Here is a 27209-nt window from a genome sequence, read left to right on the forward strand (position 1 = left end):
CCCCCAACATGGGCCCTGCTCTGTGTGTGACGGGGTAGAGCCATAACCTCCCCATCGGCCCTGCCTGAGTGTGACAGGGGGCGGTGCTCCAACTCCCCTATTGGCCCTGCTCTGTGCGTGACAGGGGGGAGCTCCCCAACCCCCTGATCGACCCTGCTCTGTGCGTGACAGGGTACGGAGCCCCAACCCCCCTGATGGACCCTGCTCTGTGAGTGACAGGGGACAGCGCCCCAACCCCCTGATTGGCCCTGCTCTGTGCGTGACAGGGGGTGGCGCCGCAACCTCCCCATCGACCCTGCCTTGAGTGTGACAGGGGGCGGTGCCCCAACCTCCCAATCGGCCCTACCGTGAGCGTGACTGAGGGTGGTATCGCAACCTCCCAATCCGCCCTGCTCTGTGCATGACAGGGGGTGGCGCCCCAACTCCCCAATCAGCCCTGCTCTGAGCCCGACCAGGGGCTGCACCTAGGGATTGGGCCTGCCCTCTGCCACCCGGGAGCAGGCCTAAGCCAGCAGGTTGTTATCTCCCGAGGGGTCCCAGACTGCGAGAGGGCACAGGCCGGGCTCAGGGACCCCCCCCCCCCAGTGCACAAATTTTTGTGCACCGGGCCTCTAGTATTTGCATAAGAACCTGTGAAGTCTTTAAGGCAAGAACGTTTATCTGCTGTGATTGGCATTGTAATTGACACATGGTAGTTACTTAATTGTTTAATAAATAAACAGCTATTAAGTTTACTACTATTAGTAACAATAAAAAACTTGGATGTTTGGTTCTAACATATTGTTGCATATTTTCTATAGGGTTTCTCCTTTATGTTAGCCTCTAAGGGAGAACAGTAATCTGTGTCTGTCTTTCTGACTTCTCTCTCTCTCTCTCTCTCTCTCTCTCTCTCTCTCTTTAGAACTTAGCAGAAGGCCTGGTGTATACAAAATAATTTTTGTGTATTTATATGGCAAGTGTTATCAGTGTTATAAATAAATGTTTGTTGAGTGAGTGAAGAGTCTCCGTCTTTCCTCTCCATCACAATTACTACTTCCCTTTTTAGGCAGAGGAATAATTCTTTTCCTTGTTAATTTCCTTTTGGTATAACTGTTGTCTATCTTGAACTTAAATGTTGCAGTCTCAAGATAGAAGTTTTAGCATTTTCTAACACTTTCAGGCAATTTATATTTATCTAGAAAGTTATTTACTGCTTATGCTGTTTTGAAAGACTAAGATGCCTTAGGGAATTTGTAAACAATGTTGATGCCTTTTTCCCCCCTCAGCAGTAGCAGCTATGATGGAGTACACTGTTTTACCAGTTTTCAGAAATTCTTTGATTCATGGTAGATATTTGAGACTAGGTGACACAGATATCTGACTTGGTCTACTTGTTGATTTGCTGCCATTATTTCAATGGCACTTATATTTTCCTATTTGAAATATGTGTTTTAACTAAAATTAGATATTTTTTATAGGCAGGGACCAAGTTTTAAGGATCCTCATTCTCAGCTCCTAACATAAACCAGGCACATGGATGTTATCTAATAACATTTTTGTTGAATGCTTAAATTAACAAATGAATGAAATAGCTGGATGGGAGAAAAATAGAGGATTAGAGAAACATTTTCTAGAATGAAGAACTGATGACCTTAAGGAATAAAAAAGAATAAGATAAATGAGACTCTATTCTTTGACATAAAGAGAGGCCTAAATATAACTACCTAATGTTGTATGTAGTTTGGTTATTTTATTGCTTAATACCTTCAATAACAGGCATTCTCCACTTTATTTTTAAAGTTTGTCATTTCAATTTAGTGTAATAGATTTTTTTTTTTAACACCAAATACATGGGAGCAATATACTAGGTGTGTGTGGAGAGCATATGAATAAACCAGAATTTCCACCCTCAAGGACAGAGGTCAGCAAACTTATTTTGTCAAGGGCTAAAAAGTAAGTATTTTAGGCTTTGCAGGCCAAATGGCCTCTGTCATACTACTGAACTCTGCCAGTGTGGAGTGTAAGAAGCCTAGAAATACATAAATGTGGCTGTGCGCCAATAAACTTTATTTACAAAAAGAGTTAGGGGCCAGATTTGGCCTGTGGGTCATAAGTTTGCTCTAGAAGGCAAATTGGATCAAATTTAAGCATCCAGTTGAAGACCAATTTTATTAGGTGCTATCATTTATTTGTTCATTCATTTAACGTGTTTATAGTGTCTCACTTTACTAGGTTAGGTACTGAGGCTAAGTGCTGTATTAGACAAAAGATAATAAAACATGGCTTTTGTCCTCTAGGGACTTGAAATGTAAGAGAAACCAGAAAAAGAAAAAAAAAGTTTTTCCAAAATATAGATCATATCAATGAAAAAAAGTAAGGAAAATAAGTTGGGATAGACTCTTGATAGCTCTGAATGGCAGATTAAGGGCTGTGGATCATGTCTGTATGCAGTTGAAGTTTTGTAGGAGCTGTGTGGTCAGGGAAGGGCTTTGGGAAGGTTAAGCCTAGAGCAATATTTAAGAAGGGTACAGGATAGAGAAGCAGAAGCAGGCAAGACTATTAAAGAATGTGGGCAACATTCTGGGAGTACAGTACAGAGGAGGAGATGATGGCAGCAAGGACTGTGATGGTAGCTAAATTGTTTTGTGCCAGGTGTTAAGCTAATGCTTTACCACTCATTTAGTCTGTGTGATAACTCTGTGAGGTAGAGATGCTGTTATAATCTCCCATTTATAAATGAGTCAATTGAGGCTTAAAACAATGAAATAATTTGCCCAAGGCCGCACAGTTGGTGCATAGATGAACCACAAGGTACTCTGCTTTCTTGCCTCTGTGTTCTTACTCAGAATACATTCTCTTTATTTCTCTTTCCTATTCCATTTTTCTGTGAGTGTCAAAGACTAGCCAGGAAAACAGACATAATTTGAGTTATATAAAACAAATGTAATGCAGAGAATTGGCTTTATAGGTAATGGAGTTGTAGAGGAGCCAAACAAGATTGTGAGGCAGTCCAGAGGTTGAGAACAGCAAGAAACCACCAGCTTTCCTAGGGCTGGTGGGCTAACGGGAAGAATTCATGTTTTCAAAACCCCTCCAGTTAACTGGGTTCTGTCCACAGGGAGGTGGAGCCACAGAGACACTGCTGCTGTTAGAGCTGCTGCTCATGACAGAGAGAAAAAGGGGGAAGCAACCTGCTCTCCCTCTCTTTACCCTCCTGTCCTTCACCATTGCATCTCCTTGGTCAGACTCAACTGGAGCCAGCTGACACTGGAGCCTGCAGGACTCAGGTCCTTTCCAACAGATCAGAGGAGGGAAGGGCAGGAAATGGATCAGTGAGGGCAGACAGGTCTGGGACCAACATGCTCATTTTATTTTCAGCTGTAAGGTGATTTGAATGCCACAGATGTTGAAAAGTTTGAAAGCATAGGCTTCTAAAAGCAGTGTTATAGAACACTATTATGAATGGAGTTATTCCCTTAGCCCACAGAAATCTATTTAGCCTACAGGGTAAGAGAAAGAGAGTATTTTTCATGGAACTTCATTTTCACTGTCTTATGCTCTTTGAGTATTATTTTAATGCTATTAGGGATTAAATAAGCATTGTTAGCTCTCATGAAAATCTGATTACCATGTATAACATTTTTTTCCTTTTAAATTGACTTTTTCTTTTTTTAAAAAACAGTAGTTTTAGATTTACAGAAAAAGTGAGAACGCCCTAACCGGTTTGGCTTGGTGGATAGAGCGTCGGCCTGCGGACTGAAGGGTCCCAGGTTCGATTCCAGTCAAGGGCATGTACCTTGGTTGCGGGCACATCCCCAGGAGGGGGTGTGCAGGAGGCAGCTGATCAATGTTTCTCTCTCATCGATGTTTCTAGCTCTCTATCCCTCTCCCTTCCTCTCTGTAAAAAATCAATAAAATACATTTAAAAAAAAAAGTGAGAACACAAAGTCTTCACATACCCCAGGCTCAGTTTCCCCTATTAACATCTTGTGTTAGTGTGGTACATTTGTTACAATTAATGAACCAATATTAATGCGTTATTATTCATCAAAAGCCATACTTTATTCAGATTCTTAGTTTTTACTAATGTTCTTTTAATGTTCCAGGATCCCATCCAGGATACCACTTCTCTTTAGTTTCATGTTTCTTTTGGCTCCTCTTGGCTGTGACAGTTTCTCAGACTTGTCTTGTTTTTGATGACTTTGACAGATTTGAGGAGTACTCACAATTCTATTCAGGTGGGGGATGCCTCTCTACTGAAATTTGTCACTTGTTTTTCTCACAGTTAGACAGATTATGGGTTTTGGGAGGAAGAACAGAGTTAAATGCCATTTTCATCACATCATATGTAGAATACATATTATAAACATGATTTATCACTATTTATGTTGACCTTGATCCAGTCTGATAAAGTATTTGTCAGGTTTCTCCATTGTAAGGTGCTCTTCTGCCCCTCCCCCCTTTCCATACTATTATTTCTGAAAGGAAGTTGTTTTGTGTGGTCCATATTTAAGGAGTGGGGAGTCATGATCCCCCTTCTTAAGGGTTGAGTAGTCTATAAAATTATTTAGAATTCTTCTGCATGGGAGAATGTCTCTTCTCCCCCATTTACTTATTTTTATCAATCTAGATTCATGATACTTATTTTATACTTAGGTTTATAATCCAGTACTACTATTTTGTTGTTCAAATGGCTACAGCTTTGGCCATTGGGAATCGCTTAGTTGGCTTCTGTGTATCCTTGACATACCATCATTATTGTGGATTTTTTTTAGGACTTCCTTACTTTCAGCACTTACAAGGTGTTATAGCTCACTGTGTATATTTCTTGCCCCCAGTTCTAGAATCAGCCATTTCTCTAAGAAGCCTTGTGTGTATACTATTTTATCTCATGAGAAACTTCATTCTAGATCCCAACACTGGATCCTAATAATCCCATTTTTATCCTCTTACCCAACTCTTTCCTAGTTTTTTTTTATCTTCTCCCTGGATAGCTAATGAGGTATGAGTGAAAGATTTCCTTGTCTTGGGATCAATGATTGCTGCTTTTAGTCCACCAGGGAAAGTGGAATTACCCCGGCAGTTGCAGCGAAGCTCTTCTTTGGTTGATTAGTTTTGGCTTTATTTTTGTTTTTTGATATCTGGTGTTAGGGACTGCTAAGGGAGGGTTATAGGGGATTGTGAAAGGAAGGAGAGACCCATCAATCTTTCTGTATAGGCATTCCTCAGAGACATATCGGGTTCCAGTCCAGACCACTATGATAAAGCGAGTATTGGAATAAATGGAGTCATAATCTTTTTGCTGGTGGAGGGTCTTGCCTTCAGTTTGTAAAAACATAATACCTGTGAAGTGAAATAAAGTGAAGCTCAGTAAAATGAGGTATGCCTGCATTCATACTTTCAAGTTTGTTATGATATCTCAGTATGGGTCAGTGAGCAGAAGCACCTATCTCCAGGTCTAAGGTCAAATATGACTGCACATTCCTCTAAATGATTAAATATGATCTTCCAGAGAGTAGTTTTCACTTTCTTTTGGAATACCTAGAATTTAACAACCACCACCACCGCAACTGAAAAAAATAGTTTGTATAGCAGATATATAGAACTGAAGGGAAGAGAATTAAACCAAGGGTGAAAACCAGTTACAAAATGGTAGTATCAGTAGCATTTCCCCATCCCCAGTATTGCCTAGTTACAGTGATGGTAGTTTTATTCACCAAGAACTTTACTACTTTATAGAACTTAGAACATTTCTAAATATATTACACTAGAGGCCCAGTGCACGGGATTTGTGCACTGGTGGGGGGCATGGCCTGTGGGGATCGGCCTACTGTGGCAGCACCACTCATCCCAGTCAGCCGATGGCTGTGGACCCGCCCTCTGAGTGGCTGCTCCCGTTGTGGGAACGCTGTTCATCCTGGTCAGCCAAGGGGTGCTACCACTGTGGGAGCACACTGGCCACCAGGGGGCAGCTCCTGTGTTGAACATCTGCCCCCTGGTGTTCAGTGTGTGTCATAGCAACTGGTCGACCAGTCGTTCTGGCCATTTCACTTTTTGGTTGCTGGGCTTTTATTATATAGGATGGTTTTTGTAAAGTATTTTAAGTAAAAGTTTTAATAAGTGCTGTGAATTGATACCGTGATGGGTATATTCTGTTTAACTATTTTGGGGTAACCCATTTTAGCCTTTCTTTCCATTCTAGAAAACTTGTGGTATTCTACCAGTTAGAAACAGTTGGAATGCCATGCAGTTTAGAATTGTTGACTCATTCATTCTTATTTTTAAGTGTCAACAGATCTATTTCTTCTTTTTTTTTAATATATTTTATTGATTTTTTACAGAGAGGAAGGGAGAGAGATAGAGAGTTAGAAACATCGATGAGAGAGAAACATCGATCAGCTGCCTCCTGCACATCTCCTACTGAGGATGTGCCCGCAACCCAGGTACATGCCCTTGACCGGAATCGAACCTGGGACCTTTCAGTCCGCAGGCCGACGCTCTATCCACTGAGCCAAACCGGTTTCGGCAGATCTATTTCTAACACTAAATTTATTATCTGTATTTTATCAGTGTCATAATATTTTTAATTACGAGATTTTGTAAAGGATCATTTAGTCCCTTGCAGTAAAAATTCACTTTTGTCCAGTACAGGTGGTTTTCTGTGTTTGTTTGCTTTAAAACAATTTCCCAATCTTTTCAGATATAATGTCTTTTATAAGGTGAAAATTTTCATAACAGTCTCCTGCCCCATAATATCAGTTGTATTTTCTATTTTTATTCATTGACTATATAAAATAAGATAAAAATTAATGATATGTATGAATATATTGAGTTCATGATGTGCAAGCAAACAGTTAAGGAGGAAGTGAACAACATTGAATGAATGTCTGCTATGTACCAGGCACTGTGTTATTTTACCATTTCTCATAATAGCCCTGTGAAGTTAGATGTTACTTTTCACCATTCTCATTTAAGAGAATTGAGGATCAAAGAGGTTAATTAACTATCTCAAGGTTATACAGCTAGTAAGTGGCAGGATTGGATATGAAACTAATTTTGACTCCAAAAGTTCTTAACCATATTGCTGCTCCATCATTTAGATATCAGAAATTGAGGAACTGCAACTTAAAGAAATGGTTTATAGTCTTAGTATTTGTGATAATTTTCAGAGTCTTCAGTTGCTTCAAGGTATGTTTAAGAATTCTTAAACTTCAAAGCAGAATTCATTTTATTTTACCCTAACTCAAAAAGGAAGGAAAGAATACTGTGTAATGAAATTTAAGCTGTAAGCATTAACTTTCTAAGAAATTGCTGCCTTAAAGTAAAATAGGCTTTTGTGAGAGAGTAAAAGCAGTTTTCAGAAAATTGGGTGATTTCCTAAGAAGAATTAGCAAAGCTACAAAGTGTTGCAGGTAAGGTGTACATCAGATGTAGGCCAAGAGAGTTTAAGGGGTACTTGCTAAGGACTTCACAGTCAGTATGATAAAAGTCTGTAGAAGTACATGATAGGGAGGAGGCTAGCTAGAGATGCAGCCAGATCAGGTACAAGGATAAAAAGGGGGGTACCAAAGATCAGTGCATTTGTTTTCATTGAAGAGTGCCAGGAGGAATTTGTTTTTAAAGTTTCTTTTAAAGTAGACAGGAGTTTTTCTGACTTGAGAACTTACAAATTATTAGGCTGCTTTGACCAGGTAAGATCTTCCCAAGATTTTTCTAATAATTTATTTTTCTCCTGAGTTTTTGTTGTTGTTTTAATCCTTACCTGAGGGTTTTATATTTTTGTCATTGTCTTCTAGAAAAAGTGAAAGGGATAGTGGGAGGGGGGAGGGTGGGAAGAAGGAAGAGAGAGATTGAGAGAGAGACATTGATTGGTTACCTTTTCCATGTGCTTCAACTGAGGCCCGGGATCAAACCTGCAACCCATGTACCAACCCTTGGCTAGGAATCTAACCCGAGACCCTTTGGTGCAGGGACTGATGCTCTAACCACTGAGCACACAGGCCAGGGCTTCTTCTCATTTTAAAAGAAACTATATATATAAAAGGCTAATATGCACAGTGTCCCCTTGGGAGTTAGACTGGGAGTTCGATCACTCACTATGACGTGTGCTGACCACGAGGGGGCAGCACGGAACATGGTGGGCGACCAGCAGCGGTGGCAGGGCGCTGAGGGAGTGAAGGAAGGTGGAGGTGGGGAACTGCACCGTGGTAGCACTCGGGTGGCGAGGGAAGGAGGAGGCAGGGAGGCGGGGAACCTGATTGGCCAGGCCTAGGGACCTTACCCATGCACGAATTTCATGCACTGGGCCTTTAGTCCTATATAATAAAAGCCTAATATGCAAATTGTCCCCTTGGGCAGTGATTCGACCCGGTGATCGGGAGTCCAACCACTCACTATGACGTGCGCTGACCACCAGGGGGCGATGCAGAACATGGCGGGCATTGGCGATGTGGCCCTGGCAGCGGGTGGCAGTGGAAGCGCTGCTGGCCCTGATGGGCCCCGATGAGAGTGGGACCGCGGCAGGATGGTGGAGCAGGTGAGCGGGCAGCGCCAGGCCAAGGTGGGTGTGAGTGGGGGCCCGATTGCCCTGCAGATGGTGACCGGTGGCGGTGGCAGGGGGCAGGGCTGCTGCCTGGCTCCCAGGCGCTGAGGAAGAAAGGGCAAATAGCAATATTAAAATGTTTCTTCTAATTATTTCCCTTTCAATATGCATGAATCCGTGCACCGGGCCACTAGTTGTTTAATAATATCATATGGTAATTGTAATAGCTACAATTTATTAAATACTACATGTAAAATACTAGGTGATATGTATGAATGTCCTAATTTGTGAAAATTCATACCAACTTGAGGAAGTAGACATAATTATTACCCTCATTTTGCAGGTAAGGAAACAATAGTATAGAAAGGTTAAGTAACTTGACTAAGGTGAGGGACTTGACAAGTAGAGAGCCAAATTTCAACCCATATTTCTTTGATATGTAATTCAGACATTCTCATGATAAAAGGTAGGTACTAAGAATATGTAATTATTAACATTTTGGTTTATATCATTTTGGTTGTTTTTCTGTGTGTATATGTGGTACATTTTATTATAATTTGCTTTTATTCTATATTTAGCATATTGTCTGTAAATTTTCCTTAATATAGTATGCAATTTTCGATGCATATTTTATATATGTCCTAATTTATTTACTTACTCACCTTCTTTTATGTATTCTAATTGTTTCCAATATTTATATTATAAATAATGCAGTGATGATATTCTCATGTATAAGTTTATGCACTTCTTTGATTATTTCCCTAGGATAATTTTTAAGATTGTAGTTATATCAGTGGGTTACTAAATAAATGCAAAACAGTACTTAAAAGATTATTCTTAAGAAATCACTGTGTAAAGCAAGGATTTAAGTTTGGAGAATTTTAAAATTATACTAGAGAGTGGAGAAGTACTCATTTGTCATAAGCCTAAGAGTTTTGTTTCTTATGTTTTGCATTTGGTTTTGCTTTGCTTTGTTTTGTTTTGCCCTCCTATTTATTCTTGCTGTAGAAATGAATGCTTGTCTGTAGTTTAACATAAAGTGACTTTGAAGTGGAGCAAATACAAATTAGTTAGCTTTGCCTTTCCTTTTTACTTAAAGTTTTCATGGGAATTGGTGTTTTGAAAGAAGTTCAGAATTTTTTGGTTTTGGCAATGGAATAATAATGGTAAGGGTTAGGTAGATTAATGTGGAGTGATTCAGTTTAGATATGAAAATCTGTGAAAGTCATGTTGGCTTGTCTTGAAAATTTTAGAGAAGGATAATTATAAAAATTCTCTTTCTAAAGTCATTTTACCATTTCTGATACTTGAGTATAAATTTCCTTCCCCTCCTTTTGATCTGCATATGTAACAGCTCTCCCAAATTCTGATCTGCCGGCAGTCTTTCTTGGTTCCTCTCTTTTCTGTCTTCCACTTGCTGTTTAAATTCAAAGAGCTTTTCTGGAAATTGAATCAAATAATAAGGCAGCATAAAACACTGAGTTCAGCAGATTTGCTTGTGATTGACCCTTAAGAATTGAGTTACTATAAGATAAAGAAAGAATGTTTTTTGAGACAACCTGCTCATTCTTCTTTTCCAGTTAGGTGAGACTTTTTTTTGTAATAATGCTGTGCTGGGTTTTTATTTATCATTTCATAATGGCATGTTTTTGGGAAAAAAGTCCAAAAGAGAGCGTATGACATCCTTTCTGCCCCCAGTCCTCTCATAGTCTTTCCTTTCAACAAAAGGCAACTCTGTTAAGGCAGTAAGTAGCCTTGGCATCCTTTTTTTCCCCCGCAGCTTTAATTGACAAATAAAACATTGTATATATTTAAGGTATACAACATGATTTGATATATATACACATTGTGAAATGATTACAGTAAGCTAATTAACACATTAATCACCACACCATTACCTTGTGTGTGTGTGCATGTGTGTTTGGGTGTAATGAGATCACTTAAGATCTACTCTCTTAGCATATTTCATATATAACACTTAGAAAGTTTGACCAACATCGGCCTATTTCTCCTATCCCCAGCTCCTGGAAACCACCATTCTACTCTCTGCTTCTATGAGTTTCACTGTATTTTACTTTTTTAATCCATTCATCTGTTAATGAATACCAATTTCTCTTTTTCTTTCATACCTCATATCTAATCTCTCAACAAATCTTGTTGCTTAGAATATATCCAGAATCTGATAACTTTCCCCATCTCCATCTCTAATCACTTTGGTCCAAACTACCATTATATCTTTCTTGGATTATTTTAATAGTTTCCTAATACACCTCCATGCCTCTGCCTTTGACATGTTTATTCTCAATATGACAACTAGGGATCATTTTAAAATTTTAAATAAGATTATCTTAAGCCTCTGCTCAAAACAGTAATGTCTCATGTCACTCCAAAAAACAACAACAACAACAAAAAAACTGAAGTCTTTATTTTGACCCCTAAGGCCTGCCATAGTCTAATCCCCATGTTACCTTTCTGACCTCATTTCCTATTCTTTATTTACCCCATCTCACATTCTGTTCTGTGCACACTAACCTCCTGGCTGTGCCCAAGTACACCAGACATACCCTGCCTTAGAACCTTCAACCATGTTCCCTCTACCCACAGTGATTTTTCCTTAGATATTCCTTCTTCATTTTCTTTTTTTTCTAAAGGCACCTTTTCAGTGAAGCTTTCCTTGCTCACTCTGAATTTGTCACTCTCTCCATACTTCATTTACTTGCTTAATTTTTCTATGTAGCCCACTCTCTATTGTATATTTTCCTTGTTTAGATTGTTTGTATTTGGGCTCACGTTAAAATGTGCTTCACAAGGATAGGGATATCCTCAAGACTTCGAATTGTGATTGGCAATTCTAATAAACACTTACTGAGTATTTTTTGAAATCAGTCAACCAATCAGAGATAGGAGATGGCCTCCAAATGGCTACTTGATAAGTTACCTAACTCTTTTATTGGGAATTTCTTTATTTTTGTTAATGTTTGTTTAGCAAGTCATTTATTCCTTTAGTGTTCATACTGTGGATTATCTTTCATTTTTATAATAAAATCTACCTGACACAGGCCTTAAACATCATTTTCTTTGTCTTCCATGAGACTTTTGGATATATTTACCCTAGTCCAGAATATTTTGAGGCATGATTAAATGTCAATTTCTTAATCAAGTTTAACTATCATTATTCATTATATTTTTTCTCATTTCAAAACATAATTCCTGTCACTAGCAGACACCAATATAGTACACAGAGGCATCTGGATGGTAGGGGAGCTTTTTAAGACCATATTTATTCCATTACACAAACTTTTTAAAAACACACTATGTGCTAGGTACTTTGGTAGATTAGAAGGGATTTGAAATAGGTAAACCATCCTATATAATAAAACCCCATTTTAGAAGGGATTTGAAATAGGTAAACCATCCTATATAATAAAACCCTAATATGCAAATCGAATGGCGGAACGACTGGTCGCTATGATGCACAATGACCACCAGGAGGCAGATAAACAGGGGCAGTGCTGCTCAGCCAGAAGCCAGGCTCACGGCTGGCAGCAGCGGTGGCGGGAGCCTTTCTCGCCTCCACAGCAGCATTAAGGACCCCTTGGGGGATGTCCTGCGGGGAGCGGGTCTAAGCTGGCAGTCGGACATCCCCTGAGGGGTCCTGGACTGCCAGAGAGCGCAGGCGGGGCTGAGGGACCCCTCCCCCCCCAGTGCACAGATGTTGTGCACCAGGCCTCTAGTTATTAAAGTAATATACTAGCTATGATAATAGAGAGGTTTTCTACGTACTAAGGGACACTGAAGAGTTTTACTTAGGCGAGGAAGTGGGCAGGGAAAGCTTTACTGAGGGATGACCTCGAAGCAGTTTCTTGGTAAGTAGGAATTTTCCAGGAGCACCTAGCAGAGTGAACAGAGAGGAGTAAAGTATGCAGATGTATGACTGAAGAAAGGACTAACATAGAGTTTTTGCCATGTTTAGACAGTGTGCTGGGTACTTTTGTAACCTTATCTTGTATTTCATTATGAGCATCCTACAACATAGATATTCACATTGTCAATTTATAGATGAGGAAATGGGCCCAAGGAGATCAGTTCAGGGTCACAGCTGGTAAATGTTAAGTTGGAATTGGAGTCCTAGCCTGGTTAACTTTGAAGCTGATGGACTATCTATCTGTAGCATCCCTCTACACACATGGAAGGGTGAAGTGGTGGAATATTGAAGGAGTTCATGCTTGCTGCATGGATGAAAAATATGAAGGCTTATGAAAAAAGTGAAGATTTAAGATACTAAGAGCAAAAAGGGAGGGGTACCAGTTAAGGATGAGGAAGATGATGATATGGAGCAGAGTTGAAGGCCCAGCTGTCGCCAGGAACCATACTTTTGTAATAATGCTATTTGGTGTGGACATAAGACTTCTTTTTTTATTTTATTTTATTTTGTTATTGATTTCAGAGAGGAAGGCAGAGGGAGAGATAGAAACATCAATGATGTTTCTGCCTCCTGCACGCCCACACTGGGGATCGAGCCCACAACCCAGGCATGTGCCCTTGACTGGAATTGAGCCTGGAACTCTTTAGTCCTCAGGCCGAAGCTCTATCCACTGAGCCAAACCGGCTAGGGCTAGACATAAGACTTTTCTTCAGCAACACTTAGTGATCTTGGAAAAGGATTCTCTATGATAATTCTCTCCCGATTTTGAAACCAACCAATGATTCTATTGAGCATTTACCTTTAAGCTGATTTCTGTGGTGCTATTACGCATATGCCTGGAAATATTTAAATCTAACTTATTCATGCATTGTATATGGTTAAAGGGAGTGCAGTGAAAACAATGCTTTTTGGCCATTTGACAATTATAATCTAAAGTCATGCATTTTTAAAAACTTAAACATTTTTATCAATATCACATAAATTTGTTATGCACATTTTTTATCATGTTTGTTTTCCATGGTGACCATGATGCAATTGTTAAAAACTGAATTTACAAATATGGGGGAAATACAATGTTTTCTATTTTCCCAGTCTGGCCAAATTGTAAAATAATTTATTGGTGGGATTTTAAACTGTTTTGTAACTGGTTTATATTTTAGGTATATATGTGTACATATTTCTAGAAAGATCATCTTGTTCTATGTATGCGCTAGCCCAGTTTTGTACAGCATACATTATCCTATCTAATAAAAGAGAAACATGGTAATTAGCCGTACGGCCGCTACCCTTCCCATTGGCTAATCACTGAGATATGCAAATTAACTGCTTCTCAGCCCGGCCTATGCCCTCTTGCAGTCTGGGACCCCTCGGAGGATGTCCACCTGCTGGCTTAGGCCCGCCCTGGGGGATCGGGCCCAAGCTGGTAGTCAGACATCCCTCTGGCAACCCGGCACCCTCTGGGGATGTCCACTTGCCAGCGGGGAGCAGGCCTAAGCTGCAGTCGGACATCCTTAGTGCTGCTGAGGAGGCAGGAGAGGCTCCCACCACCACCGCTGTACTGGCAGCCATCAGCCTGGCTGGTGGCTGAGCAGAGCTCCCCCCTGTGGGAGCACACTGACCACCAGGGGGCAGCTCCTGCATTCAGCGTCTGCCCCCTGGTGGTCAGTGTGTGTCATAGTGACCAGTCATTCCCAGTATTTCTGTTGTTAGGGTCAGTTTGCATATTACCCTTTTACTATATAGGATAGAGGCCTGGTGTACGGGTGGGGGCCGGCTGGTTTTCCCTGAAGGTTGTCCCGGATCAGGGTGGGGGTCCCGCTTGGGTGCCTGGCCAGCCTGGGTGAGGGGCTGATGGCTGTTTGCAGCTGGTCACACCCCCTTCAGGGTTGGGGTTCCCACTGGGGTGCCTGGCCAGCCTGGATGAGGGGCTGAGGGCTCTTTTCAGGCTGGCCTGCGACTGAAGCTCCCAGCCTCTTCTTTTTTTCTTTTTTTTTTTTTTATTCTGGGATTTATTTACCTTCTATAATTGAAACTCTGTGGCCGTAACTGGCACTCCCAGCTCTGAGGCCGAGGCTGGCTGAAAGCAGGTATCTGGGGTTTGTTTGGCTTCTATAATTGAAACTTTGTTACCGTCCTGCTCACTCCAGCTCTGAGGCCGCGGCTGGCTGAAAGCAAGTATCTGGGATTTGTTTAGCTTCTATAATTGAAACTTTGTTGCTTTTGGAGCTGTTGCTTTTGGAGCTTAGAGCAGGCTGTGGCAGGCGGGGAACCTTTGCTTCCTCCATCACTGGCGCAAGCAAGCCTCCTGCTCGCTTCAGCTGCATGGCTGCCGGCCACCATCTTTGTTGGCAGTTAATTTGCATATCTCTCTCATTAGCCAATGGGAAGCGTAGCAGAGGTACGGATAATTACCCTTTTCGTCTTTTATTAAATAGGATAGAGGCCTGGTGCATGGGTGGGGGCCAGCTGATTTGCCCTGAAGGGTGTCCCAGATCAGGGTGGGGGTCCCGTTGGGGTGCCTGGCCAGGCTGGGTGAGGGGCTGATGGGTGTTTGCAGGCTGGTCACCCCCTTCAGGGTGGGGGTCCCCACTGGGGTGCCTGGCCAGCCTGGGTGAGGGGCTGATGGCTGTTTGTAGGCTGGTCAAGCCCCCCCCAGTGGGGACCCTCACCCGATGGAGGTTTGGCCAGCCTGGGTGAGGGGCTGATGGCTGTTTTCAGGCTGGCCACACCCCCTTTAGGGTGGGGGGTCCACTGGGGTGCCTGGCCAGTCTGAGTGAGGGGCTGAGGGCCGTTTTCAGGCTGGCCAACCCCCCCGGCAACGGAAACTCCCAGCCTCTCCTTTTTTTCTTTTTTTTCTTTTTTATTCTGGGATTTATTTACCTTCTATAATTGAAATTTTGTAGCCTTGAGAGGAGCTCAGAGCCAGCCAGGGGGACAGGAGGGAAGTCTCCTGTTCACTCCAGCTCCGTGGCCACAGCCGGCTGAAAGCAGGTATCTGGGGTCTATTTACCTTCTATAATTGAAACTTTTTTGCTTTGAGTGGAGCTCAGAGCCTCCGCGGCAGGTGGGAAGCTTGGCTTCCTTCATCATTAGGACAACCAAGCCTCTTGCTTGCTCCAGCTCCATGGATACCGGCCGCAATCTTGGTTGGGTTAATTTGCATATAGTTGGTCTGATTGGCTGGTGGGCGTGGCTTAAGGCATAGTGAAGGTATGGTCAATTTGCATGTTTGTCTTTTATTAGTGTAGATATATATAATTAGGTCTTCTGCAGGCTTAGAAAATGTTAGTTATTTTTATTTATTTATTTTTTTATATATTTTTATTGATTTCAGAGAGGAAGGACAGGGAGAGAGAGAAACATCAATGATGAGAGAAAATCATTTTTTTAAAAAATTCTTTATTGTTCAAATTATTACAGTTGTTCCTCTTTTTTCCCCCCATAGTTCCCCTCCACCCGGTTCCCACCCCACCCTCTGCCCTTACCCCACTGCCCCGTCCTCATCCATAGGTGTACAATTTTTGTCCAGTCTCTTCCTGCACCCCCCTACACCCCTTTCCCCCCGAGAATTGTCACTCCACTCCCTTTCTATGCCCCTGATTCTATTATATTCACCAGTTTATTCTGTTCATCAGATTTTTTTATTCACTTGATTTTTAGATTCACTTGTTGATAGATATGTATTTGTTGTTAATAATTTTTATCTTTACCTTTTTCTTCTTCTTCTTCTGAAAGAATACCTTTCAGCATTTCATATAATACTGGTTTGGTGGTGATGAACTCCTTTAGCTTTTTCTTATCTGTGAAACTCTTTATCTGACCTTCAATTCTGAATGATAGCTTTGCTGCGTAGACTAATCTTGGTTGTAGGTTTTTGCTATTCATCACTTTGAATATTTCTTGCCATTCCCTTCTGGCCTGCATAGTCTCTGTTGTGAAATCAGCTGACAATTGTATGGGTACTCCCTTGTAGGTAACTAGCTGTTTTTCTCTTGCTGCTTTTAAGATTCTCTCTTTGTCTTTTGCTCTTGGCATTTTAATTATGATGTGTCTTGGTGTGGTCCTCTTTGGATTCCTTTTGTTTGGGGTTCTCTGTGCTTCCTGGACCTGTAAGTTTATTTCTTTCACCAGGTAGGGTTAGTTTTCTGTCATTATTTCTCCAAATAGGTTTTCAATATCTTGCTCTCTCTCTTCTTCTGGCACCCCTATAATTCGGATGTTGGGACGCTTGAAGTTGTCCCAGAGGCTCCTTACACTGTCTTCATATTTTTGGATTCTTTTTTCTTTTTTCTTTTCCAGTTGGGTGTTTTTTACTTCTTCGTACTTCAAATCTTTGACTTGATTCTTGAGATCCTCTGGTCTGCTGTTGGATCTCTGTGTAATATTCTTTATTTCAGTCAGTGTATGCTTAATTTCTAGTTGATCCTTTTTCATATCCTCGAGGGTCTCGCTAGACTTATTGAGGGTCTCACTAGACTTATTGAGGGTCTTACTGAATTTATCAGCGGTTTCTAGAAAATTCTTGAAAAACCTTGGTTTTGAACTCTATATTCAGTAGTTTGCTTTCCTCCATTTCTGTCATTTGTGACCTGTTTCTTTGTCTCCACATTTTGGCTGCTTTCCTGTGTTGATAGAGTGGTTTTCTGTGCTAGGTGTCGTATAGGGCCCAGTGGCTCAGCCTCCCCAGTTACCTGAGGTGGACACTCTTGGTGCACCCCTTTGTGGGCTGTGTGCACAGTCTTGTAGTTAAGCCTTGATTGTAGTTGGTATCACTGGGAGGAATTGACCTCCAGGCCAATTGGCTCTGAGATTCAGCTGTGTCTACAGTGGGAGAACTTCTGTGCTGGAGACACCCTTCTGGGGCAAGACTTGCTTCAGTGGGGCTTTGGTGCTCACTGAGTCTGCCTCCTGAGTGTGTCCTTTATGGATCTGAGGAGTTGTAATCTGGATGGTCCCACTCTGACCACTGGGTACACTGGCACTTGGATCTCTAAGGAGGTGCTAATTTAGCCTCTGCCTGAGGCTACCTAGCAGGAGCTATGGAGAGATCTGCAGATTCGTCTTCTTTGTTTGGGGTTTGGAGGTGCCCAGATGAGGCCCAGCTGTGAAGCAGTGCAATCTGCTGTGAGGCCTTGGGCCTTCTTTTGGATGATCTGGGTCTCTCTGACCCAGCTGCAGTTTGTTAGGTAATTTTAGATTGCAAAGGGCCAGGTCATTCATATGCAAAAGCCTCTGCGCACAGCTTGGGTGGGGCAGGGTCTCAGGGAATCAACAGGGCGGAGCAAACAGCTATGGCTGATCCTCAGCCCTAACCTAAGAGGTCCTGGGGTCTCAGTGTCCCACGGTAATCACTGCAAGCACCTCTGAGAGAAAGCTGCCCTCGAGTTCTGCTCGCTGCCAGACAGTCCAGTTTCTCCTCGTATGAGTCTGGGTTCCCAGAGACTCGCCCAGAACTGGAGTCAGGCTGTCGGGAGCTTGATAACCGCGTCCTCAGTTGCCAGCCCTTTTTGCGCGCGACTCTGTACCTCTGAACTTTACTTCTACACCTCCTCTGAGTCTCAGTGCGCTTTTCTCTTTCCTTCTAGTTGTAGAATTTCCACTCAGCCAACCTTCCTGTGGTACCGGATAATGTCTGTTTTGTCTTTTAGTTGTATTTTTGAAGTGGTTGTGCGAGGCAGCAATTTCAGGTGTTTACTTATGCCAGCATCTTGGTTTCTGCAAGAGAAAATCATTGATCCATTGCCTCCTGCATACCCCCTGCTGGGGATCGAGCCAGAGCCCGCAACCCAGATATGTGCCCTGACTGGGATTTGAGCCATGACCTCATGGTTCACACCAGCAGGGCTGTTAGTTATTTTTCTAACCCATATACATTTGACTCTTCAAAGAAAATGTTTCAAAATTAAAACTTGCCCAAGGCAGTCTTGTAATTTTTCTTTTAAAGAGAAGAGCAAAGAAAAGCACCTTGTATGGCATCTACACTTACCATTCACTATCTCCTACATATGTGTGACATGTATGGCAGTTTTAGCTTTGGGCAGTGTACGGGTATACACACACCTTTCTTTTTAAATCACACTGTCTGATTTTATTTTCCGCACACATTCTAATTTTTCTAAGTCAAAGAATTCATAGCATTTCTCTACTTTCTATAAATGCACAGATGTACCATGCTGTCAGTCAAGTTGCTTGAGCAATTTTAGACATTTAACCTGGTTATTGCCTAGTTTGTAGAAAATGAATGTACTTGTGGTACTAACACTATTCCTGATTCACCATTTTGCTTTTAAATTGCCTTTTCAATGTCATTTGTGTCATCCATTACTGGCAATTTAGATTTAAAGCATCATTGTTTAAAAAATATTCAAATAAAAATTGAAGTACATCTTTGTTCTTGCCACTGAATCAAATACTATGTTGCATATGTAAAAGAAACAAAATAGATCCTACTAGCCTGAGGATACAATACTGAACTTTAAGTAAATGTGAAATAGCATAGTGATAAAGCATATATGAAATTTTTTCAACAAAAGTAAAATACAGATGTTTATGGAATTCTCTATTAACACAGCTATGCTAAATGAACCATGGGCTATTTAAAAACTCCACTGTGTGTTAAGTATTCTTTTACTTTTAAAAATTCAAATAAAGGTTAGGTCAGAGTTCTGTGTGAACTACTTGCTCAGGTATCCGATTGACTGTATTGTACTACCTATTTCCTAAATTTGCAATTAGTTTATTTTCTCTGGGTCATTCACAAATGTGGATGGTTAGGGAAACTTGTTGTGTTAGAACTCTCTAAATTTGGGTCTGACAAAACCAATGATTTTTTAGTGAATGAAAAAATGTTAGGTAGTAGATACATATTTTTTTCTTTCTGGGAAATAAATCATATTCCTATTTTGGACCAGTTAACATTAAAGGTTTAAGTTAATTGAGTACATCTAACAGCCTTAGTGTGGGGAGCCGGCACGGCCATGGCATACTCAGCCCCAGGGCGCCTTATGTGCCATGCCAGCTCAGCCTGGTTCAGTGACCCTGAGTGAGGGGGTGAAAGGATTGAGAAAAGACAAGAGAATGAAAGCCGGGTCTTGGTGGGATGCTGCTCCCTGATGAGGAGACAGCGCCCACAAGCTGTGTCTTTATTTTATAGCAGATGCCACGAGGCAAAGTAGGGGCATGATCAAGTTGTTTACAGCATTCTTGTGGGTTTCAACTTCACTCAACTACATGCACCCGAACTCTATCACAAGGCATGTGGGGCCACGTGTTTGGACCATAGGTTCAAGCTTACAACCACAGCCGTTGGCTATGATTGTGCTGGGAGGGCCCTGCCCTCCAGCTGGGACTTGCACGTGGCAATGAGAGGACCCCGTCCTTTCATTAGTCTGAGGCTTGAACCTGGCCAAAACACTGTAGCCGCACCCCATACCTTAGTATTTTTATAGAAAACTTTATGAGGACCTTTATTCTTATTTCAGAGGACAAAATCTAGTTGGGCAGAACACATTATATATTTTTTAAATTTCAAATTGGTTTCAGCTTCCAAATAATATATGTTTGTTTGTTTCAGTTGTTAATGCTAAAAAACATAAATTGATTTAATATCAAGTTAATTAAAATACAGTTAAAGAGGTAGATCAGGTACAACACTTTTCCAACAAGGAATTTTAGTTCCAATAAAGAAATGAGACTTTGATTAGCTATGCTATACTTTGTCTTCTCAGTATAGCAGTAAGATTTTGATTGCATGGTTTTTAGTCATTTATTGAACATCCTTTTTTTGCTCTAGTGATCCACCTAATTTGGGTTTCTTTCTGTTGTTTTTAAAAGTGTATTTATCTTTCTATAAAGTTGGTCTTTAGAAATAGAGATCAGTTCTTGGAATCAAAATTATTTTTCTTGTATTATTGAATGAATAAAAAATGTATACATAAACGCAGGTCCTTGCTCTAGGAGAGTAAAGGTGCATAAGACACTCCCCTGGACTTCAGTGAGCTTGCTATTTATTTATTTATTTATTAACTTATTTCAGAGGTTCTTATGTTGGGGTTTGTGGACTGAAGGGCTTCAGGGTGTATATATATATGTTTGTGGTTTATTGTGGCATCTTAGATTTCATCATATTTTTAAAAGGCTCTGGATATCTACAAAAGCTGAAGGAGGCAGGACACCTATAATTTAGTGCAATAAATGCTGTAATAAAGGTCTTTGGGAGGTTAGCATAAACATTGGACTCCCACTATGTTCTACACAGGACCCTTTGTCTTGTTCCATGCTACTACATCTCTTGTACAGAGTATAATGATTAGTATATAGTGTGATGTTTGTATCAGCGAGGGTCCTGGTAGTAACAGATGGATGGCTTTTTTTGAAGATAGTTTAATGGACTAGTTGCAGAGTTGTGGGCCTGGTTAGGTAATAAAAAAGGGATGATAATTCTGTCAGGGACTTGGAACAGTTGGAAACTGTTACCCACCCAGGCAAAGGGGCAACGAAGGGGATGGGAATTGTATTCCAGAACTCAAGAGTTGTTGGCATGGAAGAAGAGCCACTAAATAGGAGCTGTGTCCAACGAGGAAACATAGCTGGGAATAATTTGTACTATTATTTCTATCTCCTTCCATTTTTTGCTTTTCTGCTGATGCTTCCTGTTGGGAAAGGCAAGGTCACATGCACAGGCTTTTGACTTTGCTCTGCCTACTCGAGCTTCCAACACTTCCTTACGAAAAGATGAGGAGCCACTCTGACTTTGCTCGGTTTATCACCTTCGTGGGACTATTAGTCCCTGCTTCAGGCTCTTTAAGTGGTCTTTGTTCTGCTTAAAGCAGTCAGTGTCCTCAGACATGCCTCCAGCTTTCAGTATTTTAGAATCCATGGGTGGGATGGAGTGGGGTGGAGGGAGGGGTGATGGGGTCTTTCTGCTGCAGCGTTGGAGCATGCTCCTAGGCTTGTTTCCTTTTGACCACTGTCAGAGCACCCACTAGCTATAAGGGACCCATGCACACACTTGGTGCTGACCTTGCTCTGTTTCTTCTCTATGTGAGTAGAGCATTATTCTAACCAGTACTTGACTGTGTTGTGTTTTCTTTTGCAACCTTGACACCGAGATATAATGGGCAGAAGTATTTGGAGTCCTGTGGTGGGATTGGTAAACCAAGTGTAGCATTCTGTTCCACATGTAATCCTTAGAGATAAGGGAGGCAGAGCTGCAGAATAAGGCAAAGAAGGGTGGAAAATGTATCTGTAGGGACAAATGGAGAATAATCAACAGAGTGTTAAATACTTATTTGTTCATTTAAATTGAATTTTTATTGTTAAACACAATTTAGCCTTACATATTATTAGATTAAAATGAAAAATGAGCAAATGCCTCATAGCTTAATGTTTCTGATAGAAATACCTTAAAATAAAAATCCCTTTGGAATTGTAGAGGCAACTATTTGTTTCATATATTTTGAATAGTTGAAATAGTAAAAATGATGCAATAATTATTAATCTATAAAAATGTGAAATTAGGCCCACCCTGTGTGGCTCAGTTGTTGAGCGTCGACCTATGAAGCAGGAGGTCTCAGTTTGATTCCAGGTCCGGGCACATGCCTAGGTTGTGGGTTTCGAGCTTGATCCCCAGTGGGGGTCATGGTTCTCTCATCATTGATGCGTCTGTCTCTCCCTCTCTGAAATCAATAAAAACATATTTAAAATGCAAAATTAGGATAACTCAACTTTTTAAGGTTTTATATTTTTGAAATAATGCGTTTTTCATAATGTGGAAATTTGAATTATTTAATCCAGAGAAGAACTGCATTTTCTCGAGGCTACCTCAAAAACCACTTCTATGAGTTTTCTCAAATTTAAATGTTATAAAGCATTATTCATACTTCTGTTATGCCACTTATATTGAACTAGAGGCCCAGTGCACGGATTTGTGCACTGGTGGGGGGGCGTGGCCTGTGGGGATCAGCCCGCTGTGGGAGTGCCGCTCATCCTGGTCAGCCAAGGGACTGTGGACCCACCCTCTGAGTGGCTGCGCTCTCTGTGGGAGCACTGCTCATCCCAGTAAGCCAAGTGGCTGTGGACCCGCCCTCTGAGTGGCTACTCCCTCTGTGGGAGTGCCGCTCATCCTGGTCAGCCGAGCGGCGCTCCCACTGTGGGTATGCACTGACCACCAGGGGGCAGCTCCTGCGTTGAGCGTCTGCCCCCTGGTAGTCAGTGCGCATCATAGTGACTGGTTGACTGTTCGTTCTGCTCATTCTGCCGTTCAGTCGCTGGGCTTTTATATATATAGGTAATAGCTAGTTGTTTTTACCATGTGCCAAGTCTCTATGCTGTCATTTACATACATTAATATATATTTATTGATTTTAGAAAGCAAGGGAGAGGGAAAGAGAAAACATCAGTGATGAGGGAGAATCATTGATTGGCTGCCTCCTGATTATTCCTGCTTTTAAAAGATTTTTGTTGGCTCTGACCTTTCACACCACTAATCAGACAAAAAGATTCCTATGGTATATCTCCTTCTCCTTAATTCTGTATCCATACTAAGGGAGGCTTGGAAATATATGTCTGACTAAAAATGGAATTCTTGATCCCATAGAAGAAAAGGAGAATGGATATGGGTGGGGCAACCATTGATCTCTGATACATAAACCTTTTTATGTTGTGGTGTACCTATTTTCCTAAAGTGATTAGTGTGGTGTGAGAGATAAATCCATAAGATCCAGCAGAATTATTATTATTATTATTTTTATTGATTTTAGAACAAGAAGAAGGGAGAGAGAAAGGGAAATATTGATTTGGTGTTTCACTTATTTATGCATTCATTGATTGTTTGGCATATTGGGATGATGCTGTGACCAACTTAAGATGGAGGGCCAAGACTGAAAAGCAAATAATAATATGGGGTATATACTAATTTAAAATAGATTTTTATCAGAATGAGCTCATAACTTTAGATTCTGAACTCTTGACTCTTGTTTAATAATTTTTACATCATTCTAGAAAGGTAGAAATAGACTAGCTTTTAAATTATTTACATTTTAAATAGTTTTTGGAAGTTTGACATATTTACTAAACATGCATGTAATGTTTTACTAAATTTTTACATATAGTAAATGCCATTGAGTATTGCAAGTGTAATGGAGTAGGAAAAATGTGCCTTTTATCTTTATAGAAGATAAATATATTAAACCCACTATTAAGAATGGTCTGTAGAAAACATTTTAGCAATAGGTAATATAAAAGCTCTAGGTTAGAATGAATTCAAGTTTATGAAAATTAAATGAAAATCTAGAATTATTTTATTTCACTGAAAACTGATTTGGTGCACAGGAGATATAATCCCATTAACTACAGATTTTTTAAAGTTCTGTTGTCAGAAGAAATTGAAGAAAATGTAGTATTTAACATAATTATTTACATTATTAAAAATGATTTACTTTTAAAACCCAGTGTGTAATACTGTAAGTGATTATTATTTTTTCCTCCATAGGCAAGAAGCTTCATAGCTGTAGGACTGGGTGTTGCAGCTTTTGCATTTGCAGGTAAGATAAATAATAGTTACATATGAATAAATGTTATAAAATAAATTTTTCAAAAATCACTCCTTAATAAGCAGACTCTTCGTATTCTGAGGTTTTGGGTTTTAAGACATTATACATTCCTATTCTCTTCACCATTTGTAATTATTGAACATTTCTCAGTGTAGCAAAATCTAGATAAACTTAGTAGTGAAGAAAAGTGATGATACAAAAGTTAGGAAAACTATCCCCGATAATAGTGGATCTTCCTGGCAATTTTTTAGTCTGAGATATTGTGTACTATAAATAAAACATCTTTAATATGAAACAGTATAATTGGTATGGGGTTTCTTTATTCTTCCATATTTATTTCTTCTTGAAGGTAGGATTAAACATTTCCTGAGCTGTCAGTTCTTTCTGGTGTGTGTAGTTGTTCCCTGTAGTGTATTTATTACTTCATTTTAAAAATATTGGTGTATTGTCTTTGATAAACTGCCAAAATCACTTTTTTAGAAGGAACAGTTATAAAGAGTTAAAGCAAAATTGCTGTCTCTTCAATTTATAGTTTAGAGTCATCAACTTACAGTTTTAAATTGCATAGCTACTCCCTAATTAGTGTTTATCTAAGAGCATTTCCTTGTTGATAAAAATTTACAATATTTTGTTTTAGCATTTGTGTCTAAGTTCCATGGATTTGCTCCTGTTAATTGAATGATCTTTTGGATGAATTTACTTTCCATTGTGGTTATATGTAGTTTATTGAGATCCAATAGAAAACTGAGCAAACCAAAAAAGATTTTTGTTTTGTTTCATGTACTATTTAATTTTGTCCACGTCTTGTTTAAAGCACCTTAACAATAAGACCTTTAAAATCAAGAAGATCTGTGATTCAGATTCTCTTGGTCTTTATGCCATCAAGATCTTGTGTCTCATTATATACATTACTGAGTTTTCCTGAGAAGAATATCCTATCTAAATAGAATTCTGGTAAACTTGCCACATAACCATAAAACAATTTTAGTAATAATTATTATAGGAGAATGGGCATAGTTATTTCAAATTCAGATGTAAGATTTTTATTTGAAATTAGAGAAAGATGTACGTTTGCCAGGGCCTTTCTAAAATCAGAATTGGTATTTATATTCTGTACATACCACACTGTTGCCAAATTGGTATTACTAAATAGAATCCTATATAATAAAACCCTAATATGCAAATTGTCCCCTCAAGTGGGAGTTCAACCAGGGGGCGAGGCCGGCTGGCCAACCACCTGTGGGTCCTCCCCCAGGCTGGCCCCATCCCCGATTGGCCCCCCCACCCCGATCGGGGGTGGGGCCAACCTGCTAGCCGCCCTCAGCCCCTCCCCCTGGCCAGCCCCGATCGGGGCGGGCCAGCCGGACCCCACCCATGCACGAATTTGTGCCCTGGACCTCTAGTCTATATATATATATATATATATCCTATCTAATAAAAGACAAAAAGGGTAATTAACCATACCTCTGCTACGCTTCTCATTGGCTAATCAGGGTGATATGCAAATTAACTGCCAAGAAAGATGGCAGTTAATTTGCATACGTGCAATGATGGGAGGCGAAAGGGGAAAGACGGAAGAACGGTGATCGGCAACCCAGGCGGCAGGCAAGAGCTGGGGGGCGGGCAAAGGCCGCCTTTGCCCACCCCCCAGCTGGTGATCGCCATCGGAAAGCTGGGCAGCAGGCCAGGCGACACCTCCTGACTGGGGTGCTGGCTGCCTGCGGCCGGTGATCGCCATGGTGATTGGAGGGAGAGAGAGCCGGGGCGCAGGCGAGGCGGCAACCCTGGAGCCCCGGGGGCCGGGTTGCTGGCTGGCCTGCGGCCCCATGATCCCCATGGCGATCGGAGGGAGAGAGAGCCGGGGCGCAGGCCAGGCGGCACCCGGGCACCCCAGCACCTGACATGCAAAGGTCGGGGATGAAATGACTTTTCCCAACCACATCTGCAAATATCCTGGGGAAGGCATCACTGAAGAGTTCACAACTCTCTTACTTGGCAAGGAAGAAAACAGTTGGCAAAGGAAACAATCCCTTACATCAAAGTTAAGGTCCCTCTGGGTAAAAAAGAATATTTCCAATGTAAAGGAGGGAGCAGGCAAAAATAATACGTTCTCATGACTTCCACTGAAGATTGAGCATATGACAGAGTCAAAACGAACATACAAATTAAAACAGACAGTGGACATTCAAATGACCCGAATCAACTGTCACTGTTTGTCCCAATAGCAGCAATGATTATGTGATAATATAGTTTAACAAACATACAAAACAAGTCACATGACAAGAGAGGTTTGGCTTCTAAAGTAAATTGAATATGTTCTTTTAAAATTCTAATGTCCTTCCCTCTGACTATAATTCTTAATTTTCCAATAAGAAAATTACCCCAGGTGATCCAGTAACATGTAGAACTCCAGTAACCTAACTTATCTAAAAAGCAAACATCCCAACCATTTTTAAAATATTTAAATTGATATTTTAGCGTTACAATTATAGAAGATATTTAGATCCAAATATATTTTCTGAATAGAAAATATTTCAGTTTTTGATTTAAAAAAATAAACATAAAAAATATATAAGTGATACGTTTTCCCAAGGAACTCTGAATTAGTACCTTTCCCTCTAACTTTCTTCAAATTAAGAGAATCTATGGAGTTCCCTATACTGCACAAGTTTTAATGAAAGAAAATAAGACTTTCTAAGAGCATCAAATACATGTTTTCTTATTTACAAACATATACACTCTTCTCTCTCTCTCTCTATCTATCTCTCTCTCTCTCTTTAAAATATATTCTTACTGATTCATAGAGGAAGGGAGAAGGAGAGAGATAGAAACATCAATGATGAGAGAGAATCATTGATCGGCTGCCTCCTACATACCCCGTACTGGGGATCAGGCCAAAACCTGGGCATGTGGCCTGACCTGGAATCAAACTGTGACTTCCTGGTTCATAGGTCAATGCTAAACCACTGAGTCACACCCGCCGGGCTCAATTCTTATTTATAAATTCATTCCAAGGACATATACAGCTTGAAAAGCTTTGGAAGCAGTTTCAAAAAAAAACAACAACAACTAGCTTTTAAATAACAAAAAAACAGTTATAGAAGAAAGTTTAAATTAAAAGAAAAAAATTGTTTTAATTTATTCAAGAGTGGGAACATCCTCCATGAAAATGTGTCCCTTGACTGTGGATGGCTGGGTGGCCTATCACACC

General features: G+C 40.7%; 1 protein-coding gene across 1 annotated transcript in view; it reads left to right on the top strand.

The window, feature by feature from the left end:
• DNAJC15 (DnaJ heat shock protein family (Hsp40) member C15) overlaps window positions 1–27209 on the top strand; it is an 80479-nt gene that overhangs the window by 6957 nt on the left and 46313 nt on the right. Inside the window, exon 2 of the mRNA XM_006083511.3 lies at window positions 23938–23989. Coding sequence (XP_006083573.1) covers window positions 23938–23989 — 52 coding nt within the window. The remainder of the gene's footprint in view (window positions 1–23937; window positions 23990–27209) is intronic.

This window comes from Myotis lucifugus, unplaced genomic scaffold, assembly GCF_000147115.1.
Source record: "Myotis lucifugus unplaced genomic scaffold, Myoluc2.0 scaffold_7, whole genome shotgun sequence".
NCBI classification, from domain to species: Eukaryota; Metazoa; Chordata; class Mammalia; order Chiroptera; family Vespertilionidae; genus Myotis; species Myotis lucifugus.